General features: G+C 48.1%; 4 protein-coding genes across 5 annotated transcripts in view; all 4 read left to right on the forward strand.

The window, feature by feature from the left end:
* The first annotated feature begins 2,732 nt into the window (after window positions 1–2,732).
* Window positions 2,733–5,463, forward strand: LOC311311136 (mamu class II histocompatibility antigen, DR alpha chain-like). Its single transcript, XM_084440783.1, has 4 exons — window positions 2,733–2,819; window positions 3,965–4,210; window positions 4,306–4,587; window positions 4,847–5,463. Exons 1-4 carry the CDS (start codon window positions 2,762–2,764, stop codon window positions 4,966–4,968), a joined length of 708 nt encoding a protein of 235 aa, XP_084296909.1. The 5' UTR covers window positions 2,733–2,761; the 3' UTR covers window positions 4,969–5,463.
* Window positions 5,464–7,046: 1,583 nt separating this feature from the next.
* LOC311311364 (tubulin beta-4B chain-like) lies at window positions 7,047–9,782 on the forward strand. The gene is made up of 4 exons (XM_084441057.1): window positions 7,047–7,184; window positions 8,184–8,292; window positions 8,381–8,491; window positions 8,640–9,782. Exons 1-4 carry the CDS (start codon window positions 7,128–7,130, stop codon window positions 9,698–9,700), a joined length of 1,338 nt encoding a protein of 445 aa, XP_084297183.1. The 5' UTR covers window positions 7,047–7,127; the 3' UTR covers window positions 9,701–9,782.
* A 3,804-nt stretch (window positions 9,783–13,586) lies between these two features.
* On the forward strand, window positions 13,587–17,839 carry psma5 (proteasome 20S subunit alpha 5). Its single transcript, XM_084440739.1, has 10 exons — window positions 13,587–13,631; window positions 13,915–13,958; window positions 14,771–14,837; window positions 15,142–15,268; window positions 15,572–15,639; window positions 15,840–15,947; window positions 16,697–16,755; window positions 16,871–16,973; window positions 17,315–17,401; window positions 17,594–17,839. Exons 2-10 carry the CDS (start codon window positions 13,930–13,932, stop codon window positions 17,669–17,671), a joined length of 726 nt encoding a protein of 241 aa, XP_084296865.1. The 5' UTR covers window positions 13,587–13,631; window positions 13,915–13,929; the 3' UTR covers window positions 17,672–17,839.
* Window positions 17,840–18,380: 541 nt separating this feature from the next.
* LOC311311746 (sortilin-like) overlaps window positions 18,381–26,523 on the forward strand; it is a 24,850-nt gene continuing 16,707 nt past the window's right edge. For both annotated transcript variants that reach the window (XM_084441502.1, XM_084441503.1), the window contains exon 1: window positions 18,381–18,641. In XM_084441502.1, coding sequence (XP_084297628.1) covers window positions 18,408–18,641 — 234 coding nt within the window. In that variant the 5' untranslated portion in view covers window positions 18,381–18,407. The remainder of the gene's footprint in view (window positions 18,642–26,523) is intronic.

Consider the following 26,523-nt stretch of genomic DNA (forward strand, 5'->3'; position numbering starts at 1 on the left):
CTTTCCAGACCTCATGTCTGTCAGGGAGGGGAAGCTGGAGGTAAACACCCTGCTGTAGCAGCACTGACCGGCCCTGAGATGAGGAACAGGACAGACCACAGAACATGGAACAGACCTCTGTCATATCATCACACAGTACAGAGACTCACACCATGGTCCAGGTTGAAGAATAGAGAAATGAACATCTATAAATCAAAATATCTGTCATTTTGAAGAGATACAGACAGATGAAGCCATTTCTGACCATTAAAATGTTGTTTTTACTTAAATTCTGGTCTCTTTCTGGACATGTCCAATGTTATTCATTCACTCAGGGGGTGGTTGGGTTTCTAAGTACAGTAGTGTTTGACCAGGTACGCATATTACCATCAGATGAAGAGTTTCCTGCACCTGAAGGCTGTTGTTATGCAGATGACTGTTTTAAACTGACTGTACAAATGACTGTAATATAAACTATAACTAGCCTACAGCTGGTTGGCTGATAAAGAAGGTTGGACACATGGCCAGAATTTAAAGACTTCCTGTAGGTTAGAGGATAGGTACTTTGCCACAGTCCTTGTTGTTTTCAGGGGGGAAAACATTTGAAATAATTCATCAAATAATTCAGAAAAAGAGACTTAAGTATGGCAGCGTGTTTCCAAACAGAGGGCCTCCCTCTTTCAGTCTCTCTCTCTGAACCATGAATGCACAGAGAGAACCAGAAAATGGCTGTTCAAAATATAAAAAAAGGCATTATTAAAGCAAAACATCGCGATATTTGGACCTTTACAAACATGTCTTGTGCTAATTCTCCAATTAGATTTACTAAAGGTAAGCTGAATCGTCCAAACAGTCTACTCAGAAAGATAATACATTAACATTTATGGTTTCAATATTTAGGGATTGTCCCGACTGGTTTGTCTGGACAGGTTGGTTTCCATTAGATTATCATCACAGGAGTTTCTTAAAGACTAACTGTAGGTTAGAGGATAGGTACTTTTCCACAGTCGTTGTTTTCAGCGGGGAAAACATTTGAAATAATTGACTTAAGGATGGCAGCGTGTTTCCAAACAGACATACACACCTCCCTCTTTCAGTCTCTCTCTCTCTCTCTCTCTCTCTCTCTGTAGGGTTTATTTCAACCATGAATGTACAGAGGCCTTCAGGCATACACACACACACACACATGATCTGAACTCACGGACTCAGAAACACACACACAAACCACATCACACGCACCTCCCCCGCCCTCCCGCACTCCATCCCCTCCTTTCGCACCCCCCCCCCCCCCCTCTCCTCTCTCATTACAGTACAGTGCTGTCAGGATATTGGCCACGCCGATTGTATGGCTGCTTGTCGAGGCTGGCTGCCTGTATGGTAATTCCCTTCCCCCTCCCCTCCCCTAGTAACTGTAACTTCCTTGTACTGTATTTTGTAACTGCCTTGTAATGTATTTTGTATGTCGTAATTGCTTTGTATTTTGTATGTATTGCAGTTTGTATGTCGCTCTTTCTTCCTTTTTATGTGTTATTTGTATTGTTAAGCGCTTTGTGCATTCGTGCCGTGAAAGGCGCTATATAAATAAAACTTACTTACTTACTTACTTACTTACTTACAAAATGGCTGTTCAAAATATAAAAAAGGCATTATTAAATATACTACATGAAATGCAAAACACTGTAACATGAAGTAATTGTGAGTAAAACAAATAATTTTATTTATATTACAGAAAAGTGTTAAAATTGGACAGACTGGCTTGAAAAAAACCGAACAATGTTGAACTGATGAGGGCCATGTACAGGCCGAAACGTAATTGACAGCCAACAATAAAATGGTGAAATTGAGGATCTGGCCCTGTCATTTTGGAAGTGGTGAGTGCTACCATAGCCTCCATCTTTTCACGTGCTGCTTTGAGACTTATGTATTTTTGGTTTAGCTCCACAAGTCATTTTTTAGTGGGAAGGCGCGTCGTACTCTCCAATTGTTAAATAAAGATGTTTGTTTGTTTGCTGTATCATTGGATTGATTTATGATTGACCGTTTGAATGATACAGCCACATCATTTGATTGATTTATGACTGATTGTTTGAATGATATAGCCACATCATTTGATTGATTTATGACTGATTGTTTGAATGACTGCTGTGAGGCGACAGTATTACTGCACCACCTGTTTGAATGATTGACTGTTTTGAATGAGGCAGGGGTATCATGTGATTGATTTATGATTGACTGAATGATACGGGTGTATCATTGTGTTGTGTGTAACGTGTAAGATGACCTTTGATGCCCTCAGTACAGGTCCTAGCTAACCAAACACACGGAAATGATATTTTATATACTGTACAATGCACTGACACGCACGCACAGACACACATCTTCTGGTAGCTCCAGAATACATGTTCATGATCAGCTTCCATACGCCCACATACCCTCCAGAATAGTTGTTGTATAGATAGAAGCCTTCCTCTAATCTTTGGAGCTCTAAAAAATCTGAAGATATTCTTCTGTCTTAAGTCGCTCCATAGTTTTATGGTTTCAATATTTAGGGACTTCTCCAGACTGATTTATCTGGACAGCCTGGTTTCTGTGATACAGTATCAGTGAGATTCTCACCACAACATGTAAGTGGATAGGAACTGTCTACCTAGATACAGATGATGAGGCTGGAAATAACTGATCTGATTGGTCCAAGGGTCCTACACAAGAAACCGTTCAGAGAAAATAAATGTTCAGTTCAGTGTATAATTCAAGTCAATTGTCGTCTCAGTGAAGTCTGAACATGAAGGGGTCTGGAGCTGTCCTGTTTCTCTCCTGTCTAGTCTGTGTCAAGGCACAAGGTACAGTAAATAAATCATATTCATATTAAGTTGTTCTCTAAAATGTATGTATTAACTGGTTAAAAAAAAGTTTTCTTGCTCATAGAATGGTCATCACTATCAGCTGTAGAGATCAACTGACTGAGATTAAAGGGGTAGTAAAGGGAAAATGCATGTTTAGCCCTGTTTTAAGGTGACTTATGATCATATACAATGATTCAGATCAAAACGTTGACAAAACTAGCACTTTTGAGAAAGTCTGATAATAGGCTCTGTGCACCACCTTCACCAATATGATTGGATTAAGTGATTAATCAGGTGTGCGGCAGACCCAGCGCACACCTGATTAATCACTTAATCCAATCATATTGGACAGGAAATAAAGATGCCAAGTGACTTTCAGGAAGTAGTGAAGCTGGTGCACAGAGCCTATTGCTCTTCCACCGTTTTGGTCATACAATGGATGTGAGTTGGCACCTTTTAAAATCATTCAAAAAACATGTTAAACTCTCAATTTCAAAGACAAGAAACTCACCGAGGTGTTAGTTGGCATTCTGACATATAATTCGCCATAAAGTAAGATTCTAGTTCCGCAAACTAGGTAGCCTAGCAACATAAACAATCACAATAGCTACCGTAAGTAGTTCCGCTTCCTGAATCCCCTCTGCGGATTGATCTACACATGTACGGTCACGTCAATACAAGTCAATGGATGTCATAAAATGATCAATAAAACCCTACAGGATTCATACTTTGCGGCGAATTTGATGTCAGAACACCAACACCAATTACCCCCTGGGAGAGCTTCTTGTCTTTGAAATCGAGAGTTTAACATGTTTTTGAATGATTTTTCAAGATGCCCATCCACATCCATTGTATGACCTAAACGGTGGTAGAGCAATTATCAACTTTCTCAAAAGTGATAGTTTTGTCAACGTTTTGATCTGAACCATTGTATATGATCATCAGTAACCTTAAAACAGGGCTAAACATGATTTTTCCCTTTACTACTCCTTTAAAGTAAACAAGTCAACTAAAACCTGTGATCTTCCTTCTCAGGAGCTGATCACATGACGGATGATGTCTTGCTATGAATGAAGTCTGTGATCATGAGGTGAAGCATGGGTGTGTTCAGCTTCATAACCGTGTTGTGTCTCTTTTCCCAGCGATGCATGATGACGTGTATCTGAGTGGGTGCTCTGATTCAGATGGAGGTAACATGTATGGACTAGACGGTGAAGAGCTGTGGTATGCAGACTTTGCCAACAAGGTGGGGGTACCGGCGTTCCCCAAATTTGCAGATCCAATGAGCTTCCCTGGGTTCTATGAAGCAGCCGTGGGGGAGCTGCAGATATGCAGAGCAAACCTGGCCACCGCTAGAAGCGCTTACAAAAACCCTCCAATCACACAAGGTCAGAGAAGACACAACGCTTGGTCAGAATGTATCTATGTTCAACAGCACAGAGGAAAGGCAGAAGTGAGTGATGATTAATGTGTTCCTCTACAGACCCCCCCCACAGCACCATCTACACCAAGGACGCTGTGGAGCTGGGCCTGGAGAACGTCCTCATCTGTCATGTGACTGAGTTCTACCCTGCGCCTGTGAGAGTCACGTGGACCAGGAACGGTGAGAAGGTGACAGAGGGGGCGAGTATCAGCACTCCCTACCCCAACAAAGACAACACCTTCAACCAGATCTCCAGGCTGATGTTCACCCCTGGGGAGGGAGACATCTACAGCTGCAGCGTGATGCACGCGGGCCTGCCTGAGCCTCAAACACGGATGTGGGGTGAGGACTCATTCACCAGCCTCTCCTCAATAACAGCACTACTAGTGTAGTATCTAACTCACATTAAGATCAATATTACCTCAAAATCAAACTACAGAGGTGTGTGTGTGTGTGTTTGTGTGTGCGTGTGTGTGTGTTACTGGTTTGTGTGCGTGTACTGTACTGTATGTGTACGTGTTAATGTTTTGTTTGTGTGTGTGTGTGTGTGTGTGTGTGTGTGTGTGTGTGTGTGTGTGTGTGTGTGTGTGTCGGTCCCCAGATGTGGTGGTGAGCCAGCCTAGTGTGGGCCCTGCTGTGTTCTGTGGAGTGGGTCTGGCGCTGGGGCTTCTGGGAGTGGCTGCTGGAACATTCTTCCTCATCAAAGGAAACGAGTGCAACTGAGAACACGTCTAGGACCATGTTATAACATATGTACTGTGACCGTAGGACCATGTTATAACATATGTACTGTGACCATAGGACCATGTTATAACATATGTACTGTGACCATTGGACCATGTTATAACATATGTACTGTAACTGAGACCATCATCATTGGTCATCATTACTCACAGTATGTGTAGAAGAAATGTTTGGGGCTTAATCTGGGCACGTATGTATTCTGATGTACTGCAGTTGATGCAAATAATTACTGCTTCTAAACGTATTAACCACTCTCATGCACTAACTGTCAAAAAAATGCTTTTTTGATATGCTTGACAGTTACATGATGAGATGACATGACTATCACACATTAAATGCTCAGTTGTAAGTTTTATTGTTGTCTTATACTAACAATTAATATGATGCTAACACCTGAATTATGTGAGCAGGTTAAACTATGCCAAAGACAGTTTTGCTCATCATCATTTATTGAACCGCTATCGCAACATTTTGACCAATTACATGCTTTGCTTGATCAATAAAACATTTTTGGTGGAAATATATCAGTCTTTCGTCATAATGTCTCAGGTTTGTAGTTTTCAGACAGAAACACTTCTCCAGACATATTAAAGGGGCGCCCCATATGAAGGCTAGTCCTTCGCGCGGCGGACGCGGGTTCGATTCCCGGCCCGGGTCCTGTGCCGCATGTCCTCCCCTCTCTCTCTCACACATTTCCTGTCACTAAAAAAAAAACGTTCCTGTCCCATTAAAGCTGAAACGACCTAACAAATATCTTTATAGAAAAAAAGAATACATATTAAAGACCAATAACAGAGTACATATTAAAGATCAATAATAGAGTAGACTTATTTAAGACCAATAATCACAGTCCACAGTGTTTATCTCATTTCTCATTCAAGTTGATATCCTTCATTTAAAGAGAGCAGAACCCTGGTTGATGCTATATGAATGATAGCGTTATATGAACTAATGTGTTGCTGTTTTTCCTCCACTATCACAGGAGCCCTCTGTCAAACTTCACTCAGTGACCCCCTCCAGTGGCAGACACCCTGCCATGCTGGTGCTATGACTTCTACCCATATTAATACATCCATGCTTCTACCCCAAAAAGATCAGTGACCTGGAAGAGGGATGGACAGGAAGTGACCTCAGACGTGACCTCCACTGAGGAGTCGGTCAACGGTGACTGGTACTACATCCATGGTACTACCAGATCCACTCCCGACTGGGGTACATGCCCAGATCTGAGGAGTCGGTCAGCGGTGACTGGTACTACCAGATCTACCAGATCCACTTCCGACTGGGGTACATGCTAAGGGCGAAGGGAAAACATCCCACTCCAAACTTTTGGTCAAACTTGGCAGCCCTGCATATTGTATAAAAACATCACATACACACATTAACACATTGTACACACACACACACACACACACACACACACACACACACACACACACACACTGTATAGACACATTGCACACCATTTTGTATTTGTACTGTCCTGTCTAGTCCTTACACCCTGCCCAATGTTGTCCATTAGTGTTATATCAGTTATATTATCAGTTATATCAGTGTGTTGTTAGCGTGCTTAGTTACAGGAATACACACACACACACACACACACACACACGCGCACACACACACACACACACACACGCACACACTCGTTAGCGTGCTTAGTTACAGGAATACACACACACACACACACACACACACGCACACACACACACACACACACACACACACACACACACACACACACACACACACACACACACACACGTTAGCGTGCTTAGTTACAGGAATACAAAACCAGACCGCCCAACGGTTCTGTACCAGTCACCATTGACAACAGTCTGTTTGATCCAGGAGCCAATCAGCTAGCCTGGCTTCTCACGTGATCGGGATGGCGAAGAAAAGCGACCAATCACCATGAGGAATGGACTTTTTCTGTCCAATGAAATACCGCTGTGTCATGATTGACAGTGTTTTAGACCAATCGCCTCAGCGTTGCAGCCGTTTATAAGTCTGGACACCCGCTTCTTTTGCCATTTCCAGGATATTTAGTCGAGTGAAGCTGTTGTGTCTCAACTCTAACGTCTTTAGTAGCTCAACTCTAACGTGTTTAGTAGCTCAGTGAGTCAGGAAGCATCATCATGCGGGAGATCGTGCACCTGCAGGCGGGGCAGTGCGGGAACCAGATCGGAGCGAAGGTTCGTTGGTCCTTCTGAACATTCCACTCCATTCAGCTCAAACTGTGGTTAGCAACTGTAGCTACCGCTAGCATGGTTAGCATTAGCATTAGCTTTCACTAGCCTAGCCTAGTTAGCACTAGCATTAGCTTTCACTAGCCTAGTTAGCACTAGCATTAGCTTTCACTAGCCTAGTTAGCACTAGCATTAGCTTTCACTAGCCTAGTTAGCACTAGCATTAGCTTCTACCGCTAGCCTAGTTAGCACTAGCATTAGCTTCCGCTAGCCTAGTTAGCACTAGCATTAGCTTTCTCTAGCCTAGTTAGCACTAGCATTAGCTTCTACCGCTAGCCTAGTTAGCACTAGCATTAGCTCTCTCCAGAGTGAGACATTTCCACCCTACTAATATAATTAACTAATATTAAAGTAATTGAAACAATTCCGTTTATTAAATCCAATGTTATGTCGGATTCACATTTAACGGTCGTATTACACCGGGGGTTTTATTACACCGTGTCCTGGGGGTATCCTGGGGGTATTACACCGTGTCCTGGGGGTATTACACCGTGTCCTGGGGGTATTACACCGTGTCCTGGGGGTATTACACCGTGTCCTAACCGCTTGCGACGCGAGCAACAACCCACTGAGCAAAGACACGTCTAAAATACGTCTTTTAGATGTCTTTTTTGTCTTTTTCGGACGTCCAAAGACATCCAATTAGGAGCCAGAGTGAATGTTTTTTTTAATGTTCAGATATTGAACCTGTTCTGCACGTCCACAGACGTCTTAGAGGGGTCCAAGCCAGACGTGTGAATATTGAGGGGTCCAGCAGACGAACACACGGGGTTCAGGACCTGGACGTTATTAAGACGTGATCTGAACGTCTCCCTGACGTTGCGTGTTTGCTGGGAACTCGTCGCCTTTCGGCTATAATCGCCGTTTTTTTTGTCAATTGACAAAAGGGTTGTTGTTCTCCTCCCTGTTATCTGATCTGACACCTGCTGTCGCTTTCCTCTGCAGTTCTGGGAGGTGATCAGTGACGAGCACGGCATCGACCCCACCGGGTCCTACCACGGGGACAGCGACCTGCAGCTGGAGAGAATCAACGTGTATTACAACGAAGCTTCAGGTATGACTCTTTATATGTGGTGAAATAACATTTTAACATTCATTGTTATATGCGTCTGTAACTGTGATAACTTGTTTGTGTTGACTAGGCGGAAAGTATGTCCCTCGTGCCGTGTTGGTGGACTTGGAGCCGGGCACCATGGACTCTGTGAGGTCTGGTCCTTTTGGACAGATCTTTAGACCCGACAACTTTGTTTTTGGTGAGTTAACATGTCATCCTACTGATATGATAAAATAAGAACTCTATAAGGAAGACCATTTGTCTAACCTGATCTCTGGTTTTGTTGGCGAGTGTTGGCCAATAACATCGCAATTAGAAATATATGAAATGTTTTCATGTCCCCACAGGCCAGAGTGGTGCTGGAAACAACTGGGCCAAGGGTCATTATACAGAGGGGGCGGAGCTGGTGGATTCTGTTCTGGACGTGGTGAGGAAGGAGGCGGAGAGCTGCGACTGTCTCCAGGGTTTCCAGCTCACACACTCCCTGGGAGGGGGCACCGGCTCGGGCATGGGCACCCTGATGATCAGCAAGATCCGCGAAGAGTACCCCGACCGCATCATGAACACCTTCAGCGTGGTGCCCTCGCCCAAGGTGTCCGACACCGTGGTGGAGCCCTACAACGCCACTCTCTCCGTCCACCAGCTGGTCGAGAACACAGACGAGTCCTTCTGCATTGACAATGAGGCCCTGTACGACATCTGCTTCCGTACACTCAAACTCACCACGCCCACCTACGGCGACCTCAACCACCTGGTGTCGGCCACCATGAGCGGGGTGACCACCTGCCTTCGCTTCCCCGGCCAGCTCAACGCCGACCTCCGCAAGCTGGCCGTCAACATGGTGCCCTTCCCCCGCCTGCACTTCTTCATGCCGGGCTTCGCCCCGCTCACCAGCAGGGGGAGCCAGCAGTACCGCGCCCTGACGGTGCCCGAGCTCACCCAGCAGATGTTCGACGCCAAGAACATGATGGCCGCCTGCGACCCGCGCCACGGGCGCTACCTCACCGTGGCGGCCATCTTCCGCGGGCGCATGTCCATGAAGGAGGTTGACGAGCAGATGCTGAACGTGCAGAACAAGAACAGCAGCTACTTCGTGGAGTGGATCCCCAACAACGTGAAGACGGCCGTCTGCGACATCCCGCCGCGCGGCCTCAAGATGGCCGCCACCTTCATCGGCAACAGCACGGCCATCCAGGAGCTGTTCAAGCGCATCTCAGAGCAGTTCACCGCCATGTTCCGCCGCAAGGCCTTCCTGCACTGGTACACGGGCGAGGGCATGGACGAGATGGAGTTCACGGAGGCCGAGAGCAACATGAACGACCTGGTGTCCGAGTACCAGCAGTACCAGGACGCCACCGCCGAGGAGGAGGGCGAGTTTGAGGAGGAAGGAGAGGAGGAGCTGGCTTAAAAATGTTTGTTTCAAAACAACTATGCCACTTTACTGATTCTTTTTTTCCCACTGCTTTTCTGTCCCCCTTTATATGTTTGATTGTGGGCATGTTGCCGTTCTCAAGCTATCACATTGCAGCTGCTCAACCAAATAAATATTAAAGGCTTAAGTTTTTTAGCCTGTTCGTTTGTTTGATGGTTTCTCACTTGAACGGAACATGGATATAGTGAATTCAGCACATTAAATAAATTACAAGGGCAATGACCCACTATCCTAGGACGACATGGCATGACATGTTTAGTGTGGCTGTTTAACACCTGGTAGCTTACCTGCTCTGAGGGAACGAGGATGGGTTACACAGGGCCAGATGGCAAGGGTAGGTTACAGGGCCAGGGGGCAAGGGTAGGTCTGGGTCAGATGGCAAGGGTAGGTTACAGGGCCAGGTGGCTATCATAGCTGTATAGCTACTCAGGTTCCAGCCACTCAAGTTAATTTCATCATTAACTGGACTCAAATACCTTTTAATATATCCAGCATTAGCCTTTTACAGGTTGGTCAGTGAACATCGAAACATCTCCAGTAGATAATGCCACTACACTTACAGTACAAAGACCAAGTTTACACCACCTCCTCTTGGCATAAGCCTTAACCAGACTGATATGAAAGAGGCCAAGAGATTATAGGCTACGGCAGTTTGCCATTTCATGAGTTCCAACATGTCATCCCCCCATTGTCTCACCTGGGACAGAGACCACACTATTGTCCTCATTGATAGATTCATCCACTATCAAGCGGTTTGTCTGGTCTTCTGCTTTAGAATAGCTGTGGAAAGATCATCACCCTTCGATCTGGGCAGATGGACAGAAAACCTTTGTATAATTGGGTAGAGGCAAGTAGAAAACTTGGTGGACTTATGGGTCAGTGGCACATGCTATGACACTAGGGTAACATAATAATATTTGATTTGATTTGATTCACTTTATTTATCCCGAAGGAAATTAAAATGCCACGTAGCTCATAAAACAGCCATAAAAACAACACAAGACAACAATACACATATAGAAACATACAAGATAAGGACAGACCAAAAACATCAGACATGTACGTTGTTAAAAACAATGGATGTGTTGTACACCAAGTGATCTCCAGTTAAAAGCCATAGTGTCATAATGGTGCGTTATTAATAATAAGTGCAGTCCCTGTGGCCACGCCCAGATTGTGTGGAGTTGAATAGTCTAATGGCTGTTGGGAGGAAGGACTTCCTCAAGCGTTCTGTTCTGCAGTGCATGGTGGTGAGTCTGTTACTGGAAGTGAGAGTGCTCCTGTGTGCCATCAGTGACTGGTGTAGTGGGTGCTGTGGGTTGTCCATGATTGATAGAACCTTCTTCAGGGTCCTCCTCTCAGCCACCTCCACCAGTGAGTCCAACTGCAGGCCGAGGATCGAGCCTGCTTTTTTGATCACCTTAGTGAGCCGGCCCGCCTCCTTGTCCTTGATGGCTCCTCCCCAGCAAACAACGCCGTACAAGAGGGCGCCGGCCACCACGGAGCTGTAAAACATCTGCAGCATTTTGCTGCAGACATTAAAGGACCGCAGTCTCCTCGGGAAGAACAGGCGGCTCTGGCTCTTCTTGTAGAGAGCCTCTGTGTTGGTGGACCAGTCAAGTTTGTCATTCAGGTGTACCCCAAGATACCTGTAAGACTGGACCACCTCCACATCCACATCCTCCCCCCTGATGGTCACTGGTAGTAGGGGAGGCCTGTTCTTCCTGAAGTCCACCACCATCTCCATTGTCTTGGAGTTGTTTAGCTGGAGGTGGTTGTCCTCACACCACTCCACAAAGTTGTTAATCATGTTTCTGTACTCCCCCTCCTCGCCATCTCTGATACACCCCATTACTGCAGAATCATCAGAGAATTTCTGAAGATGGACTGACTCTGAGTTGTAGGTGAAGTCAGAGGTGTACAGAGTGAACAGGAAGGGAGAGAGGACAGTTCCCTGTGGGGCCCCTGTGTTGCTCACCAGTCCTGGAGACACAGTCCCGTAGCCTGACGTACTGTGGCCTCCCAGACAGGTAGTCCACAATCCAGGATACCAGGGAGCAGTCAACATCCATCGCCTTGAGCTTCTCACCTAGCAGTTGAGGCTGGATGGTATTGAAGGCGCTGGAGAAATCAAGAAACATGATCCTCACAGCGCCTCCCGGCCTGTCTAGGTGAGAGTAGGCCCTATGGAGCAGGTAGTTGACTGCATCCTCCACCCCGATATTATGCTGGTAAGCAAATTGTAGGGGGTCCAACGAGGATCTGACCTGTGGCCTCAGAACACCTAGGAGGAGCCGCTCCAGGGTCTTCATGATGTGGGAGGTGAGGGCCACAGGTCTGAAGTCGTTGGGGGTGCTGCTGTTGCCTTTCTTCGGCACCGGGACCAGGCAGGATGTTTTCCAGAGCTCAGGGGTCCTCTCCAGTCTCAAGCTCATGTTAAAGATGAGCTGGAGTATTCCCTGGAGCTGTCTGGCACAGGCCTTCAGGACCCTGGGGCTCACACCATCTGGACCGGCAGCCTTACCGGGGCGCAGCCTTCCAAGTTCCATGCCCACCTGGTCCGCAGTGAAAGATGTGGAAGGAGTGGGGTGACAGGTGGACTGTGGCGGCTGTGATGTATCCAGCGAGGAGGAGGGAGAGGGGGAAGGGGCATTGTCAAACCTGTTGAAAAACAAGTTGAACTCTTCCGCCCTCCCCACGTCACCCTCCACCCCGCGGCAGTCCTTCTGCTTCATGCCAGTGATAGTCCTCATGCCGCTCCACACCTCCCTCACATTGTTTTGTTGCAGCTTGAGTTCCAGTTTCTTCCTGTAGTCGTCCTTTGCTTCCCTGAGACGGGTCTTCAGTTGACGCTGGATGCCCCTGAGGGCGTCCCTGTCCTTAGCTCTAAAGGCCCTCTTCTTGCTATTCAGGAGAACCTTCAGTTCGCTAGTAATCCAAGGTTTATTGTTAGGAAAGCACTGGACAGCCTTAGGGGGGACAACAATGTCTGTGCAGAAGTTGATATAATCCGTGCTACAGTGAGTAAGGCCGTCTATGTCATCCCCGTATTGTTCACTCAGCACCTCCCATTCAGTCCGCTCAAAGCAGTCCTGAAGAATCTCATCAGTCTCTGGTGTATAGAGGGAGAGAGAGAGAGAGGGGGGGAGAGAGAGAGAGATGCTTCCTGATGATACGGGTGGTTACAGGCTCCCTCTGTACTAAGGGTTTATATATGGGGACCAGGGATACCAGGTTATGGTCAGATTTACCCAGCGGGGGGAGGGCTGTAGCACTGTATGAGGCTTTAACATTTGCATACAGTAAATCCAGTGTTAATAATATAAGCTCAATGTTTAAGGGTTTAGATTCTGCAAATGAGACAGCAAGCGTTAAGGCAAGTGATTATCCATTAAGAAGATTGTTAGCAAGGCTTCAGCTTTATCGGCAGCGCAATCAAAGCGAGCCTGATATGGTCGTAAACTAGCTGACCAGCTACGGGGACCGGGGGACTCCATGGGGAGACTACCGGATGATGACTACCGGATGATGACTACCGGATGATGACTACCGGATGATGACTGAGATGCAGATCAGCAGGATTGCGGGTCACTAGACAGCTGGTGTATGAAGTGCAATCCTCCTTCTCTATATAAGAAGCTCCTCTTCTCTCACCTTGTATCTCTCCCTGTCTCACATGCCTAAATCACCACCCCTGTCGCTCTGTATCTCCAAGACAAGACAAGTCTAATTTCTTACAGTGTATAGTTTTCCAGAATTGAGGTCATCCACACGGCCGCCAGGGGGCGTTATCACAGGCGGAACCTATATTCCCTATCCTCATTTCCCCCCGTGTCCTTTTACTATTACACATGCACACTTCCGGCTAAAACCTAAAACCAGCGAACTCATTGATCAGGAGCGGGAGGTATAATTGTTATTGATAAATGCTCTGTGTGTGATTTAGACAGTCTGTATAACGTGTCTTGAACCATCATATAGTTACTAACGCTTCAGAATGCACCCATGATGTCGGGTGCGTTAGAAATGTTATTTATTTATCAACCAGCAAGTTTATCTGCTTTCCCGGTGGTGTCACATCCTAACCGGTCTAGCTGGTTAGCATTAGCAGCTAGCTACTAGCTATTTCCATTATAGCTCAATATCTTAATGTTTATAAATATCAACATCATCTACATTCTCATTCTCAGATCTGAAAACACAAGATGTTCTTGACCAGGTCGGAGTATGACAGGTAAACATGTTCAGAAACTCTGCTAAGTCATGAGCTAACTAGCTAGGCTAGCTCTCCTGCTCTACCGCTCTCCTGCTCTACCGCTCTACCGCTCTACCGCTCTCCTGCTCTCCTGCTCTCCTGCTCTACCGCTCTACCGCTCTCCTGCTCTACTAGCTCTCCTGCTCTACCGCTCTACCGCTCTACCGCTCTCCTGCTCTACTAGCTCTCCTGCTCTACCGCTCTACCGCTCTACCGCTCTCCTGCTCTACTAGCTCTCCTGCTCTACCGCTCTACCGCTCTACCGCTAGCACGTAGTGACGTTAGCTAGCTAGCAACTTTCCTTTACTTCTAGTTGTCTACATTTCAATGTATCTACTAATACTACCTGGCTACCAAAGCAACATATAAGCACACTTTTAGTAAGCTTTTCTTTTCAAACGAATGAGCATCAGCTGTAGCCTACTTTTACTTTCGGTCTGGGACTCTAACTTTAGCTAGACGACATTACATTACATTACATTACATTACAGTCATTTAGCAGACGCTTTTATCCAAAGCGACTAACAATAATTGCATTTAACGTAGGAAGAGCCAATGTACTACTACTCACCAGAACTCACAAGTGCATCTTCTTTCTAAAACAAGTGACTAAGAGCATAATCTAGTGCTGAAGGCAAATTGCAAGAATAGCAATCTAAAGTACAGTGCAATATAATATAATACAATATAATACAATAAATTACAATAGTTAATTTATCTAGCTAGGTATAGCTCTCTCCTACCAGGTCTGCCTGCCAACAATGATCTTGTAACCAGTGTGATTTCTTTAGGGGGGTGAACACGTTTTCTCCTGAAGGAAGACTGTTCCAGGTGGAGTATGCCATCGAAGCCATTAAGGTGTGTATTTGAGGACAGTTTTATCAGAACATATGACATAACTTTAGTTAAGAGGTCACACCGTAGGTAGAAACATGAATGAGGTTGAGAGGTGGGCTTTGAGCTGGCAAATCATAAACCATGTGCGTTATCCTAAGAAATGCTTTACTCTGAATAAAAGTCCATCAGTGTTACCTAGTTTTATACACAAATGGCATCTCAATATGTACTAGACAGCATGGTCATGTGTCGACTGGAGAGAGTGTGCTCCACTAGAAGCTTGTGTCTCTCCCATGTTTTCACGTCTTGCTGTTGTCCCTCCCAGCTGGGCTCCACAGCCATAGGTATCCAGACGGCGGAGGGCGTGTGCCTGGCTGTGGAGAAGAGGATCACCTCCCCTCTCATGGAGCCCAACAGCATTGAGAAGATCGTAGAGATCGACACGCACATCGGTAAGCACACCACAAGATCGTAGAGATCGACACTCGCATCGGTAAGCACACCACAAGATCGTAGAGATCGACACTCGCATCGGTAAGCACACCACCGTAGAGATCGACACTCGCATCGGTAAGCACACCACAAGATCGTAGAGATCAACACTCGCATCGGTAAGCACACCACAAGATCGTAGAGATCAACACTCGCATCGGTAAGCACACAGAAAAGGTGGATGATCGCAGGGGGAGGTGTGATATGGGGAACAGGTAAACAAGGATCCGTGACCTGATGGCGTCTGTTTGTACCCCTCAAAGGCTGTGCCATGAGTGGCTTGATAGCCGATGCCAAGACCCTCATCGACAAAGCCAGGGTGGAGACACAGGTATGGTGACGAGAATGCTAATTCTCAATTAATTAATGCTAATTAATTAATAATGTAAAATTCTCAATTAATTAATCATTGCCAATTAATGCTAATTCATAAGTGTTGAGCTAAAGGCACAGATTTATGTTTTAAAAAATCTCTTATGGAGCATACCCCATTTGTTTGTGTAACTTTGCTCTTTCTTCGTCCGTTTCTAGAACCACTGGTTCACCTACAACGAGACGATGACGGTGGAGAGCGTGACTCAGGCGGTATCCAACCTGGCCCTGCAGTTTGGAGAGGAGGATGCAGACCCTGGCGCCATGGTCAGTGACCACTAGTTCAGCCCTGCTGCCTAGCCGTTATTCAGCTGCCATGCATACCCAAAACCTGCTGGTGTCTGTGTGTTGTGACCCTGTTCTGTCTTCTAACCCTGTCCTGTGTTGTAACCCTGTCCTGTGTTCTAACCCTGTCCTGTGTTCTAACCATGTCCTGTGTTGTAACCATGTCCTATGTTGTAACCATGTCCTGTGTTGTACCCCTGTCCTGTGTTGTAACCCTGTCCTGTGTTGTACCCCTGTCCTGTGTTGTAACCCTGTCCTGTGTTGTAACCCTGTCCTGTGTTGTAACCCTGTCCTGTGTTCTAACCATGTCCTGTGGTTTCTGTGTTGTAACCCTGTCCTGTGTTGTGACCCTGTCCTGTGTTGTGACCCTGTCCTGTGGTCTGTGACCCTGTCCTGTGTTGTGACCCTGTCCTGTGTTGTAACCCTGTCCTGTGTTGTAACCCTGTCCTGTGTTGTACCCCTGTCCTGTGTTGTAACCCTGTCCTGTGTTGTAACCCTGTCCTGTGTTGTAACCCTGTCCTGTGTTCTAACCATGTCCTGTGGTTTCTGTGTTGTAACCCTGTCCTGTGTTGTGACCCTGTCCTGTGTTGTGACCCTGTCCTGTGGTCTGTGACCCTGTCCTGTGTTGTGACCCTGTCCTGTGTTGTAACCCTGTCCTGTGTTGTACCCCTGTCCTGTCCTGTAACCATGTCCTATGTTGTGACCCTGTCCTCTGGTCGTCTCGCCCACAGAGCCGGCCCTTCGGAGTGGCTCTCCTCTTCGGGGGACTGGACGAGAAAGGACCCCAGCTGTACGTTGACTTAGCGACCAACCTTGTTTACAGTTTGACTTTTCATTTTAAAAACAGAGGTTTTCAAAACGTTCCCTCTCTCTGTAGAGATGTTCAAAGCGTTCTCTCTGTGCAGGTATCACATGGACCCTTCTGGTACCTTTGTGCAGTGTGACGCCCGAGCCATAGGCTCCGCCTCTGAGGGAGCACAGAGCTCTCTGCAGGAGGTCTACCACAAGGTAGGACCTCCTCCTCTCCCCCTTCTCCTCCTCCTCTCTCTGCAGGAGGTCTACCCTAAGGTAGCACCTCCTCTCTCTCTTCATGAGGTCTACCACACGGTACCACTCTCCTCCTCAACCTCCAACCTAGTTTTATATCTCTAAATCAATCTGACCTTAACATCAACATGTCATGTGTTTTCTGTCCTGGGGTGGACATAACATGTCATGTGTTTTCTGTCCTGGGGTGGACATAACATGTCATGTGTTTTCTTCCTGGGGTGGACATAACATGTCATGTGTTTTCTGTCCTGGGGTGGACATAACATGTCATGTGTTTTCTGTCCTGGGGTGGACTTCAGTCCATGACGTTAAAAGATGCCATCAAGTCGTCCCTTACCATCCTGAAGCAGGTGATGGAGGAGAAGCTCAACTCCACCAACATCGAGGTCAGCCTCTCCTCAACACAGTGCTGATTAGTCGTTAGTGCTAGTTGTTAGTGCTAGGTCAGAACCAACAACAGTGTGCAATTTGATGTATTTTGACGTCACTTTCAGAGTTATTTCCGATGTGTTTGGATCTCTGAGGTTGGAATGTATGACATGTTTTAATGCTAACCTGGTTGTGCCCCGTCGTCCCAGCTGGCCACCATCGAGCCGGGGAAGACCTTCCACATGTACTCCAAGGAGGAGCTGGAGGACGTGATCAAGGACATCTAGAGCAGAGAGGGCTGGGCTGAGGTTTACCACACGGCTACAACTACATTTCCCATCAGCACCGTCTTCTCCCGTTGCATTCAGAGGGTTCTGTGGAACAAAGGCTACTCTCTGTAATGTCTTATTTTCTTTTGTCTTTCAATACTGTGTGTTTCTACAGTTCTGTACAGGTGTCAGTCAGATCAGCTGAGTGACATTAAGAAAGGGGGGGGGGGGGGGTACTTTTTTGTTACTAACTAATGTGAGGATTAAACAGTTGTATTCTCAAGAAAAAGGGTTTGTCTGTTTGGTTCTTTTCTTCCGCACACAACTTTATTTGGTATTTTGTTGACATGTATTTGATTTAGTAGAGTTATTAATCTGAATGAGTCTTTATGTAAATGTGGTATCAATTCATATCACAGCATGTTATGACTGTATTCGGTCGCAAATTCATAAGGAAAACAAATAATTCGCTTTTCCAAAAGGGGCAGGTGAGCTGTCTGCCACCAGGGGGCAGGTTAGCTGTCTGCCACCAGAGGGCAGTTTAGCTGTCTGCCACCAGAGGGCAGCAGAGCGCCACAGACCTCTGCTACTTGCGGGATCGGGGCAAGGACCAATCAAAAGGCGTGTTACCTCCGCCTCAGCCAATCATGTGTCCAGGTGGCCGTGCCGTGCAGATGATGGGCAGCATGTACGCGCGTCACAACATCGGAAAGTTTATAAAGCGACATGAGAGAAAGAGTCAAAGTGTTGCAAAATGCTTCTGCCGCACTGCCTTGTTCTCGTCTTATTGTTTCATTGCGCACTCAGTGAGAATGTGCACGAATCCAAGTTTGCCGACGGAACGGACCGAGGATCGGAGAAGAACCCGGGACCTAAAGTTGTGAGTCTGGATCCCGTGAAACTCGGGAAACGGAGCTTCGAACCAGACGGGGAGTCGTGCGAACCTTTACCGGGGTTCGAACCCACGCTCACAGAGAACACGCACATTGTAAGTTTATTAGCTGAAGTTATGTGTGGTCCAGGCATTGCCATCAGTAAACTACCCCGGACCTCAACATGCAATAATGATCTGGATATGATGTTGATTTAACGTTAGGCCACTGTCCAGTGTCCATGACTTGATATTATAAGATAAACTTTAACGTCGGGGTCAAGCGAGACAAGGTTTTGTAAATGATCGGTTATGCACCCACCTATCCACATTCCACCTCTCAATCACAGTTGGCCCCTCATGCAGAACCCGCAGGCTGTCTGGCTCTGGTTTCTCTTGCCTGTCCCGTCATGTTGAGAGACGCACATGTTGAGAACTGACAGCTCTCTTCCAGCTGGGCGACCCGGAGGCTTGACTGGAGGACTGGAGGATGTTGTGATGTTGAATCTGGACAGTCAGCGAGTAATTGAGGACTTTGTCTAGTCACGTGATACTTCTCAGCCTGCTGCTGTCAGATGCTGATGTTCTTATATAGGGGCAGAGAGCTTCTATAGGGGCAGAGAGCTTCTATAGGGGCAGATAGCTTATATAGGGGCAGAGAGCTTATATAGGAGAGCTTCTATAGGGGCAGAGAGCTTATATAGGGGCAGAGAGCTTCTATAGGGGCAGAGAGCTTCTATAGGGGCAGAGAGCTTCTATAGGGGCAGAGAGCTTCTATAGGAGCAGAGAGCTTATATAGGGGCAGAGAGCTTCTATAGGAGCAGAGAGCTTATATAGGGGCAGAGAGCTTATATAGGAGCAGAGAGCTTATATAGGGCAGAGAGCTTCTATAGGGGCAGAGAGCTTCTATAGGGGCAGAGAGCTTCTATAGGGGCAGAGAGCTTCTATAGGGGCAGAGAGCTTATATAGGGGCAGAGAGCTCAGATAATGGATGGATGTTCACCACAGTTCTATTTCAATATTCGTTCCAATGTTTCACTATGGGATTACGCTCACGTGACATCCTGCTGGAAGCCAATTACAACGTCTGTCAGAGTGACAGACTGGTCATGCGTGACACGGGGCCACGCCCCCTGTACTTACACACGATGGCTAGCGGTGAACCCTCACAGGCTAGCAAGCGAAGCTGTCACAACTAAGCTCTCCTGCTGGAGGATTGCCTGGAGTCTCCCTTCCGTCTCAAAGACTAGCTTGCTCTATGGCGTTCTGCATCGTGGAGCTACGCCCCATAGGGGGGCGCTAGCGCTCCTATTGGTAACCCATGTTGGCATGCCAACAACCAATCTGAAGATAAAAATGTACTCCTTATCGCCTTAACCAATCACAAACCCCCCCACCTTACTATAAAGGTGGCTACACCCCAGTATTCCGGAGGGTGTTCCCCGGTATACTGGAGCACGCGGCGGTCTCCATAGGCGTCCCCCTCCTGTCGGAGCCTGAGGTGAAATGCACCAATCTCTGGGGCATTTCCTGCTTTGAGCTCTCGACGCGGAGAATCAAGCGGCCCCTCCCTGTCATGGCACATATCGACAGGTTTGTCGAGAGTACCTGGGTGGCGCCTCTCGAGCAGGCTAAGGCCCCGGTTCGCGCCTGGACTGACGCCACGTGTGTGTCCGGCTACGAGCGTGACATCCCCGGTGGCATCCCGGCGCTCGAGCCGTCCTTTGCGGCCCACTTGGCTCCTGGCGCGGCTGCATGGAGCAATACCAAGAAGCCTCAGCTTCACGGGGTGCGAGACCGACAAGCAGCTACCCTCTCCGACCGCATGTACGTCCTCGCTGCCCAGGCCATGGCCACTGTTTCCTCCATCTCCATCCTGGTCACTACCTTGGCATCGGAGTTGAGCAGCGATGCCTCGCCATCGCCCGAACGGGTTCCCGACCTCCAAGCTGTGGCTGGAGCGGCTATGCATGCACTGGCCGCGTCATGGATTTCCACATAAGCATTCTCCCGGCACACAGACGGTTCCTCCGGTTTGCCTTCCAGGGCGGGGCATATGCCCACCTAGCTGCTCGGGGCTTCAGGGTGAATCTAGCCAAGAGTGCTTTGATCCCAGTTCAGTCAATAGAATACCTGGGAGTCAGGTTGGATTCTATCACATTTTGAGCTACTCTTGTCAGAGAAACACATTGCGTTGTTCAGACAGTGTCTGGCCATGTTCCGCTTGGCACACTGGGTCAAGTTCCGTCTGTGCCTTCGTCTATTGGGACTCATGAGGATTGAGGGATTTTCAAAGGTGGGTAGCAAGCTTACACTTTTGCCCCCGTAGCCACCTCCCGTGAGAGTTTCCCGAGAATTCGTCTCGGCCCTCCACTCATGGAGGGATGCCTGCCTGTTCGTGGGTGTGGTATCATCGAGAACAGACGTCTCCCTCTGGGGCTGGGGCTCGAACTGCTCTCAGTCTACTTGGCACTGAGACCATTCCTACCCCTGTTGCAAGGCCATCATGTCCTTGTCAGGACAGACAACACGACCGCAGTGGCTTCATCAACCTCCAGGTCGGTCCTCGGTCTGTGACTCGGTGCACGCTGGCACATATATTGATCTTGTGGTGCAGCACCCACTGAGCATCGTTACGCGCGACCCATGTTCCGGGCGCGCAGAACTGGGGGGCGGACCTACTCTCCAGAGGACATCCCCGGTTCGGGGACTGGTAGGTCAGATCTGGGAGAGATTCGGCCAGGCTGCTGTAGATCTTTTCACCTTGCGTAAGAGGAGGCACCTCTTGGAGTAGACGCACTGGCCTATCCGTGGCCAAATGTGCTACTGTATGCCTCCGATCGCCCTCCTCTCCCTGACCCAAGCCAGAGTGAGGGAGCAGGGCCTGTCACTGATTCTGATCGCCCCGCGTTGGTCGAGCAGACCGTGGCTAGCGGAGATCACACGGCTCCCCACGGACCAACCGTGGCCACTCCCGTTATACAGGGATCTAGTATCCCAGGCGCAAGGTCAGGCTTTCCTTACCCAGCCCAAACTACTAGCCCTGTGGGCATGGCCTGTGAGAGGATGAACTACTAGCCCTGTGAGAGGATGAACTACTAGCCCTGTGGGCATGGCCTGTGAGAGGATGAACGTGGATGCGGATGAACTCCCACCCAACGTTATCCATACCCTGCACAATGCTAGGGCGTTCTCCACATGTGCGCGCATGTGAGAAGTGGTGTGTTGGACAGCAGATCATCCCTTTTCAGTGCTCTGCTGCTAAGGTTGTATGTTTTCTGCAATCCTTATTGGACATGGGCAGGGCTTTTTCTACCGTTAAGCTGTATCTAGCCACTATCTCTGCCTACCATGTAGGTTTCAATTCCGATGCACAGTGAACACCGATTGGTGCGTTGGTTCATGAAAGGCGTGCGCCGTTTGCATCCCGGCTCCAGACTTATAGCTCCTTCCTGGGACCTCCCCACGGTACTTGAGGCACTCTCTGGACAGCCCTTCGAGCCCCTGGAGTGCAGATATGAAGGCTCTCTCCTTCAAGGCTGCACTGTTAGTTCTATCCTCTGCTAAGAGGATGAGGGAGCTGCTTGTGTTTTCTGTCAGCCCCATGTGTATGAACTTTGCCGCAGGGTTGTCCAAAGTCTCCTTGAGACTTAACCCTGCATTTGTACCCAAGGTCTACCGACTAGACGTGACTGTGCCTTCACTGGCTCATGCAGTCCTTAGCGTCGTTTCGTCGTAGGACGGAGGTGTTTTGGTCTCCAGCTGTCCACCCTGAGTCCGGTTCTTGAACTTATCTGCAATTCGGGAGTTGTCTTTATCCATCCCATAGTGAAACATTGGAACAAATGTTGAAATGGAACTCCTTAACCTCGGTTCTATGCGACATCCTCATTCACCTCATCCCCCTGCTTGCACTTGCACGGTGTTCAGAGAGAGAGGTTCGAGAATGACGGGCTCACCGCCGGTCAGCGTGTATAAGTACAGGGGGCGTGGCCAGTCTGTCATTCTGACAGACGTTGTCATTGGCTTCCAGCAGGATGTCACGTGAGCATCATCCCATATTGAACATTTTCACTCATGTCTCATAGAACAAGGGTTACGCAACTTAACCTAGAGTTCCTCAAAAGTCCAGACGAATGGTTCGTGAACTGAACTGAACTCATCCCCGCCAAGTAGCTCCGTTACATGTATATTATTATCCCACTGCAGATGTCTTGAACCAGGGTATTATTTTAGCTACCTCTCAATCTTCACTAGGCTGTGCTCCCTTGTAAACATTCCCCTTGTGTTTCCCTCGGACTACAGAGTGCTAGTCTGAGTCTGCTGTGATAGCAGCCGAAACACAGCTCTGGGGTCAGCTGATCTCCAGACACAACACAGCTCTGGGGTCAGCTGATCTCCAGACACAACACAGCACTGGGGTCAGCTGATCTCCAGACACAACACAGCTCTGGGGTCAGCTGATCTCCAGACACAACACAGCACTGGGGTCAGCTGATCTCCAGACACAACACAGCTCTGGGGTCAGCTGATCTCCAGACACAACACAGCTCTGGGGTCAGCTGATCTCCAGACACAACACAGCTCTGGGGTCAGCTGATCTCCAGACACAACACAGCACTGGGGTCAGCTGATCTCCAGACACAACACAGCTCTGGGGTCAGCTGATCTCCAGACACAACACAGCTCTGGGGTCAGCTGATCTCCAGACACCACCGTGTAACTCTCCTCTGCCAGACGTTGACTTTAGTGTGTTTGCATGTGAGCTGTCTGTGAGCTGGAACACTCATAGGCAGAAGAAGAATAGCCCTGACTCTTATCTGGCTCCAGCAAAACACATTTTGGATCAGGATAATTATTAATAGTCTTCCAGCATGGCAAGTGGAGCCCATAGTGTGATGTTAATAGTTAGTTTCAAACTTTGCGTTGTTGGCCTGTGTGCAAGCACATCCTAGCCTGTTCAAGTGTTGGTGGGGGTGTTTTTTTGCTTTGATTGTTTGGTTGTAATGTGTAATAACAGTGCAATAACACTGGGGTTGGCGTTCGTCCCTCCTCTCCCCCCCCCCCCCCTTCTCTCCTCACTCCCTCCCTCCCTCTTCTCATTCTCTCTTCCTCCCTCCCTCCCCTACTTCTCCCCTCCTCCCTCCCTCCATCCCTCCCTCTGGTCAGAATGTACAGAGAAAACTTGTCCATGTTTGGTCTCCTCCTCTGAAGTTCTGTTGTGTAAACATTTGTCTAGCAGCCAGTTTAATACCTAGAGCCCTCTGGAATAAGGGCCATACTGTGTGTGTGTGTGTGTGTGTGTGTGTGTGTGTGTGTGTGTGTGATTGAGTACTTACTTTGTTCATGGATTTGCGGAGAGGGATGGTCACTCTAGCTCTAGTTCCTGAGTCCTGGTCTGATAGCTGATAGCTGGTATTATCAGTAATGAGGGAGGAGGGTGAGGGGAGGAAACATCTCTGACATTTGAGATGCACTCCTGATCCTCTTAACACTGAGGTCTGGTTCTACTGGTCTGGTCTGGTCTGGTCTGGTCTGGTCTGGTCTGGTCTGGGTCTGGTCTGGTCTGGTCTGGTCTGTGTCTGGTCTGGTCTGGTCTGGTCTGGTCTGTGTCTGGTCTGGTCTGGTCTGGTCTGGTCTGGGTCTGGTCTGGTCTGGTCTGGTCTGGTCTGGTCTGGTCTGGTCTGGTCTGGTCTGGTCTGGTCTGGTCTGGGAGATCACTTCTACTGGTCTGGTCTGGTCTTTCTGTTGTGGTATTTCACATGCTTCTGTAATATGATCTTTGGCATGTGAAATACCACAACAGGCCTACGCTCTATGTAAGCACAACTAGCGATTCATCAAGACAGATTGATGAAAACAACCGTTTCGCGGCAGAAAATAGATTTTTTAGAAGCTGCATTCTCAGTGCCCCGTCCGCCGCCATTACATGGATATACTGGCTCGCGCTGGATTTTAAATTTCTTCTACATGCCTCCGAATTACACCAAAGTGATCTCGGTGAGTCAAACTTCTTATAATATGCCGTAAATACGGTCCAGGTTGTCAAAAACGAGCATTGTCCTTTAACTATCATACACAACAACCACACAAACTGCAACCATTATGAAATATTACACTGTTAGTGCTCGGCCTAAACGTTAGCAATTTTTTTCAACAACAAAAAAGCATAATCGTGGTTCAAAAAAAGAATTCAGATTATGTCATAAAATTGCGGTTTGGCAATTATGTAATAATTGCTACAGGCCTACACAGTCCTTTCCTCCTCCTCCTCCTCCTCCTCCTCCTCCTCCTCCTCCTTCCCGCCTCCCCTCTCCCTCTCCTCCTCCCCCCTCCTCTACCTTTCCCCCACATTGTAGAAGGACACAAATCTCACCCGAGACATCAACACTCCCTCTCTGTGTTGTCTAACGCCGCTGGGCCAAGGCTGACCTGCTCCACCGTGCTCCGCTCCGCTGGGTTCTCCAGAGCCAGGGAGAGTTCTGATGTGTTCTCCAGAGTGCTGCTGTGTTCTCCAGACCCAGAGCAGAGTGCTGCTGTGTTCTCCAGAGTGCTGCTGTGTTCTCCAGACCCAGGCCAGAGTGCTGCTGTGTTCTCCAGACCCAGGCCAGAGTTCCGCTGTGTTCTCCAGACCCAGGCCAGAGTGCTGCTGTGTTCTCCAGACCCAGGCCAGAGTGCTGCTGTGTTCTCCAGACCCAGGCCAGAGTTCCGCTGTGTTCTCCAGAGTGCTGCTGTGTTCTCCAGACCCAGGCCAGAGTGCTGCTGTGTTCTCCAGATCCAGGCCAGAGTGCTGCTGTGTTCTCCAGATCCAGGGCAGAGTGCTGCTGTGTTCTCCAGAGTGCTGCTGTGTTCTCCAGATCCAGGGCAGAGTGCTGCTGTGTTCTCCAGAGTGCTGCTGTGTTCTCCAGAGTGCTGCTGTGTTCTCCAGATCCAGGGCAGAGTGCTGCTGTGTTCTCCAGACCCAGGCCAGAGTGCTGCTGTGTTCTCCAGATCCAGGGCAGAGTGCTGCTGTGTTCTCCAGATCCAGGGCAGAGTGCTGCTGTGTTCTCCAGAGTGCTGCTGTGTTCTCCAGACCCAGGCCAGAGTGCTGCTGTGTTCTCCAGAGTGCTGCTGTGTTCTCCAGAGTGCTGCTGTGTTCTCCAGACCCAGGGCAGAGTGCTGCTGTGTTCTCCAGACCCAGGGCAGAGTGCCAGGGCCTCAGGAGCTCAGGCAGGAAAACTCCCTCCTGTCCTGGGTGGATTCAACACAGGTGTGCAAGCAAAGACCAGCCTACAAAACTCCGTACTGTCCAGTACATCAGGGCCTGTACCAAACTCTCTCAGCACAACATGTAGACAATGAACACTGGTAATGGGTGAGGAATACAGGGGGTGTACAGAGATTCAGCTGGATGAATGAGCTGGTAGTGGTGTGGTGGTGATGATGATGATGATGATGATGATGATTATGATGATGATGATGAGATTCCTGAGCAGGATGATGGAAACTTGTGCTCACTCTGGGGTGATGGACACCATTTCCCCGCCAACCTGTTTACTAGTAGTTTCCACCCAGCACTCTGCCTCCTGTGGCGTTATGGACTTGCACACACACACACACACACACACACACACACACACACACACACACACACACACACACACACACACACACACACACACACACACACACTGTCCCCAGGGTCTAGCCTACCTAGTAAACAACCCTGGCATGCCAGCAGGGAGAGGCAGGACATAATATAATGATATAGAAGCTCTGACTAGCTCTACCACTAGAGTCTCTGTGTTAGTGCGTCTGTGTGTGTTTATTTATTTATTCATATCCATATATAGCATGTGCATAATCCACCCAGACAAGTATCTGTCTCATCTTACCCCTATCTTATACTGTATAGAAATGGTACTTATTGTGTACTTCTTAAATTTGTAACTTATAAATTTGTAAATTGAGTATTAGAGTTTATCTGTAAATGAGCATAATCTTAGAGCCGGCAGCAACC

This window comes from Borostomias antarcticus (genome assembly GCF_949987555.1).
Source record: "Borostomias antarcticus genome assembly, chromosome: 7".
Lineage (NCBI taxonomy): Eukaryota > Metazoa > Chordata > Actinopteri > Stomiiformes > Stomiidae > Borostomias > Borostomias antarcticus.

Excerpts from the sequence above, each read along its gene's own strand:
- LOC311311136 (XM_084440783.1), top strand. The coding sequence starts at position 2,762 with ATGAAGGGGTCTGGAGCTGTCCTGTTTCTCTCCTGTCTAGTCTGTGTC. Across the intron at positions 2,820-3,964 it reads AGTCTGTGTCAAGGCACAAG|CGATGCATGATGACGTGTAT; the intron begins GTACAGTAAATA and ends CTCTTTTCCCAG. Across the intron at positions 4,211-4,305 it reads AAACCCTCCAATCACACAAG|ACCCCCCCCACAGCACCATC; the intron begins GTCAGAGAAGAC and ends GTTCCTCTACAG.
- LOC311311364 (XM_084441057.1), top strand. The coding sequence starts at position 7,128 with ATGCGGGAGATCGTGCACCTGCAGGCGGGGCAGTGCGGGAACCAGATC. Across the intron at positions 8,293-8,380 it reads GTATTACAACGAAGCTTCAG|GCGGAAAGTATGTCCCTCGT; the intron begins GTATGACTCTTT and ends TGTGTTGACTAG. Across the intron at positions 8,492-8,639 it reads ACCCGACAACTTTGTTTTTG|GCCAGAGTGGTGCTGGAAAC; the intron begins GTGAGTTAACAT and ends ATGTCCCCACAG.
- psma5 (XM_084440739.1), top strand. The coding sequence starts at position 13,930 with ATGTTCTTGACCAGGTCGGAGTATGACAG. Across the intron at positions 16,756-16,870 it reads GACGAGAAAGGACCCCAGCT|GTATCACATGGACCCTTCTG; the intron begins GTACGTTGACTT and ends CTCTCTGTGCAG. Across the intron at positions 17,402-17,593 it reads TCAACTCCACCAACATCGAG|CTGGCCACCATCGAGCCGGG; the intron begins GTCAGCCTCTCC and ends CCGTCGTCCCAG.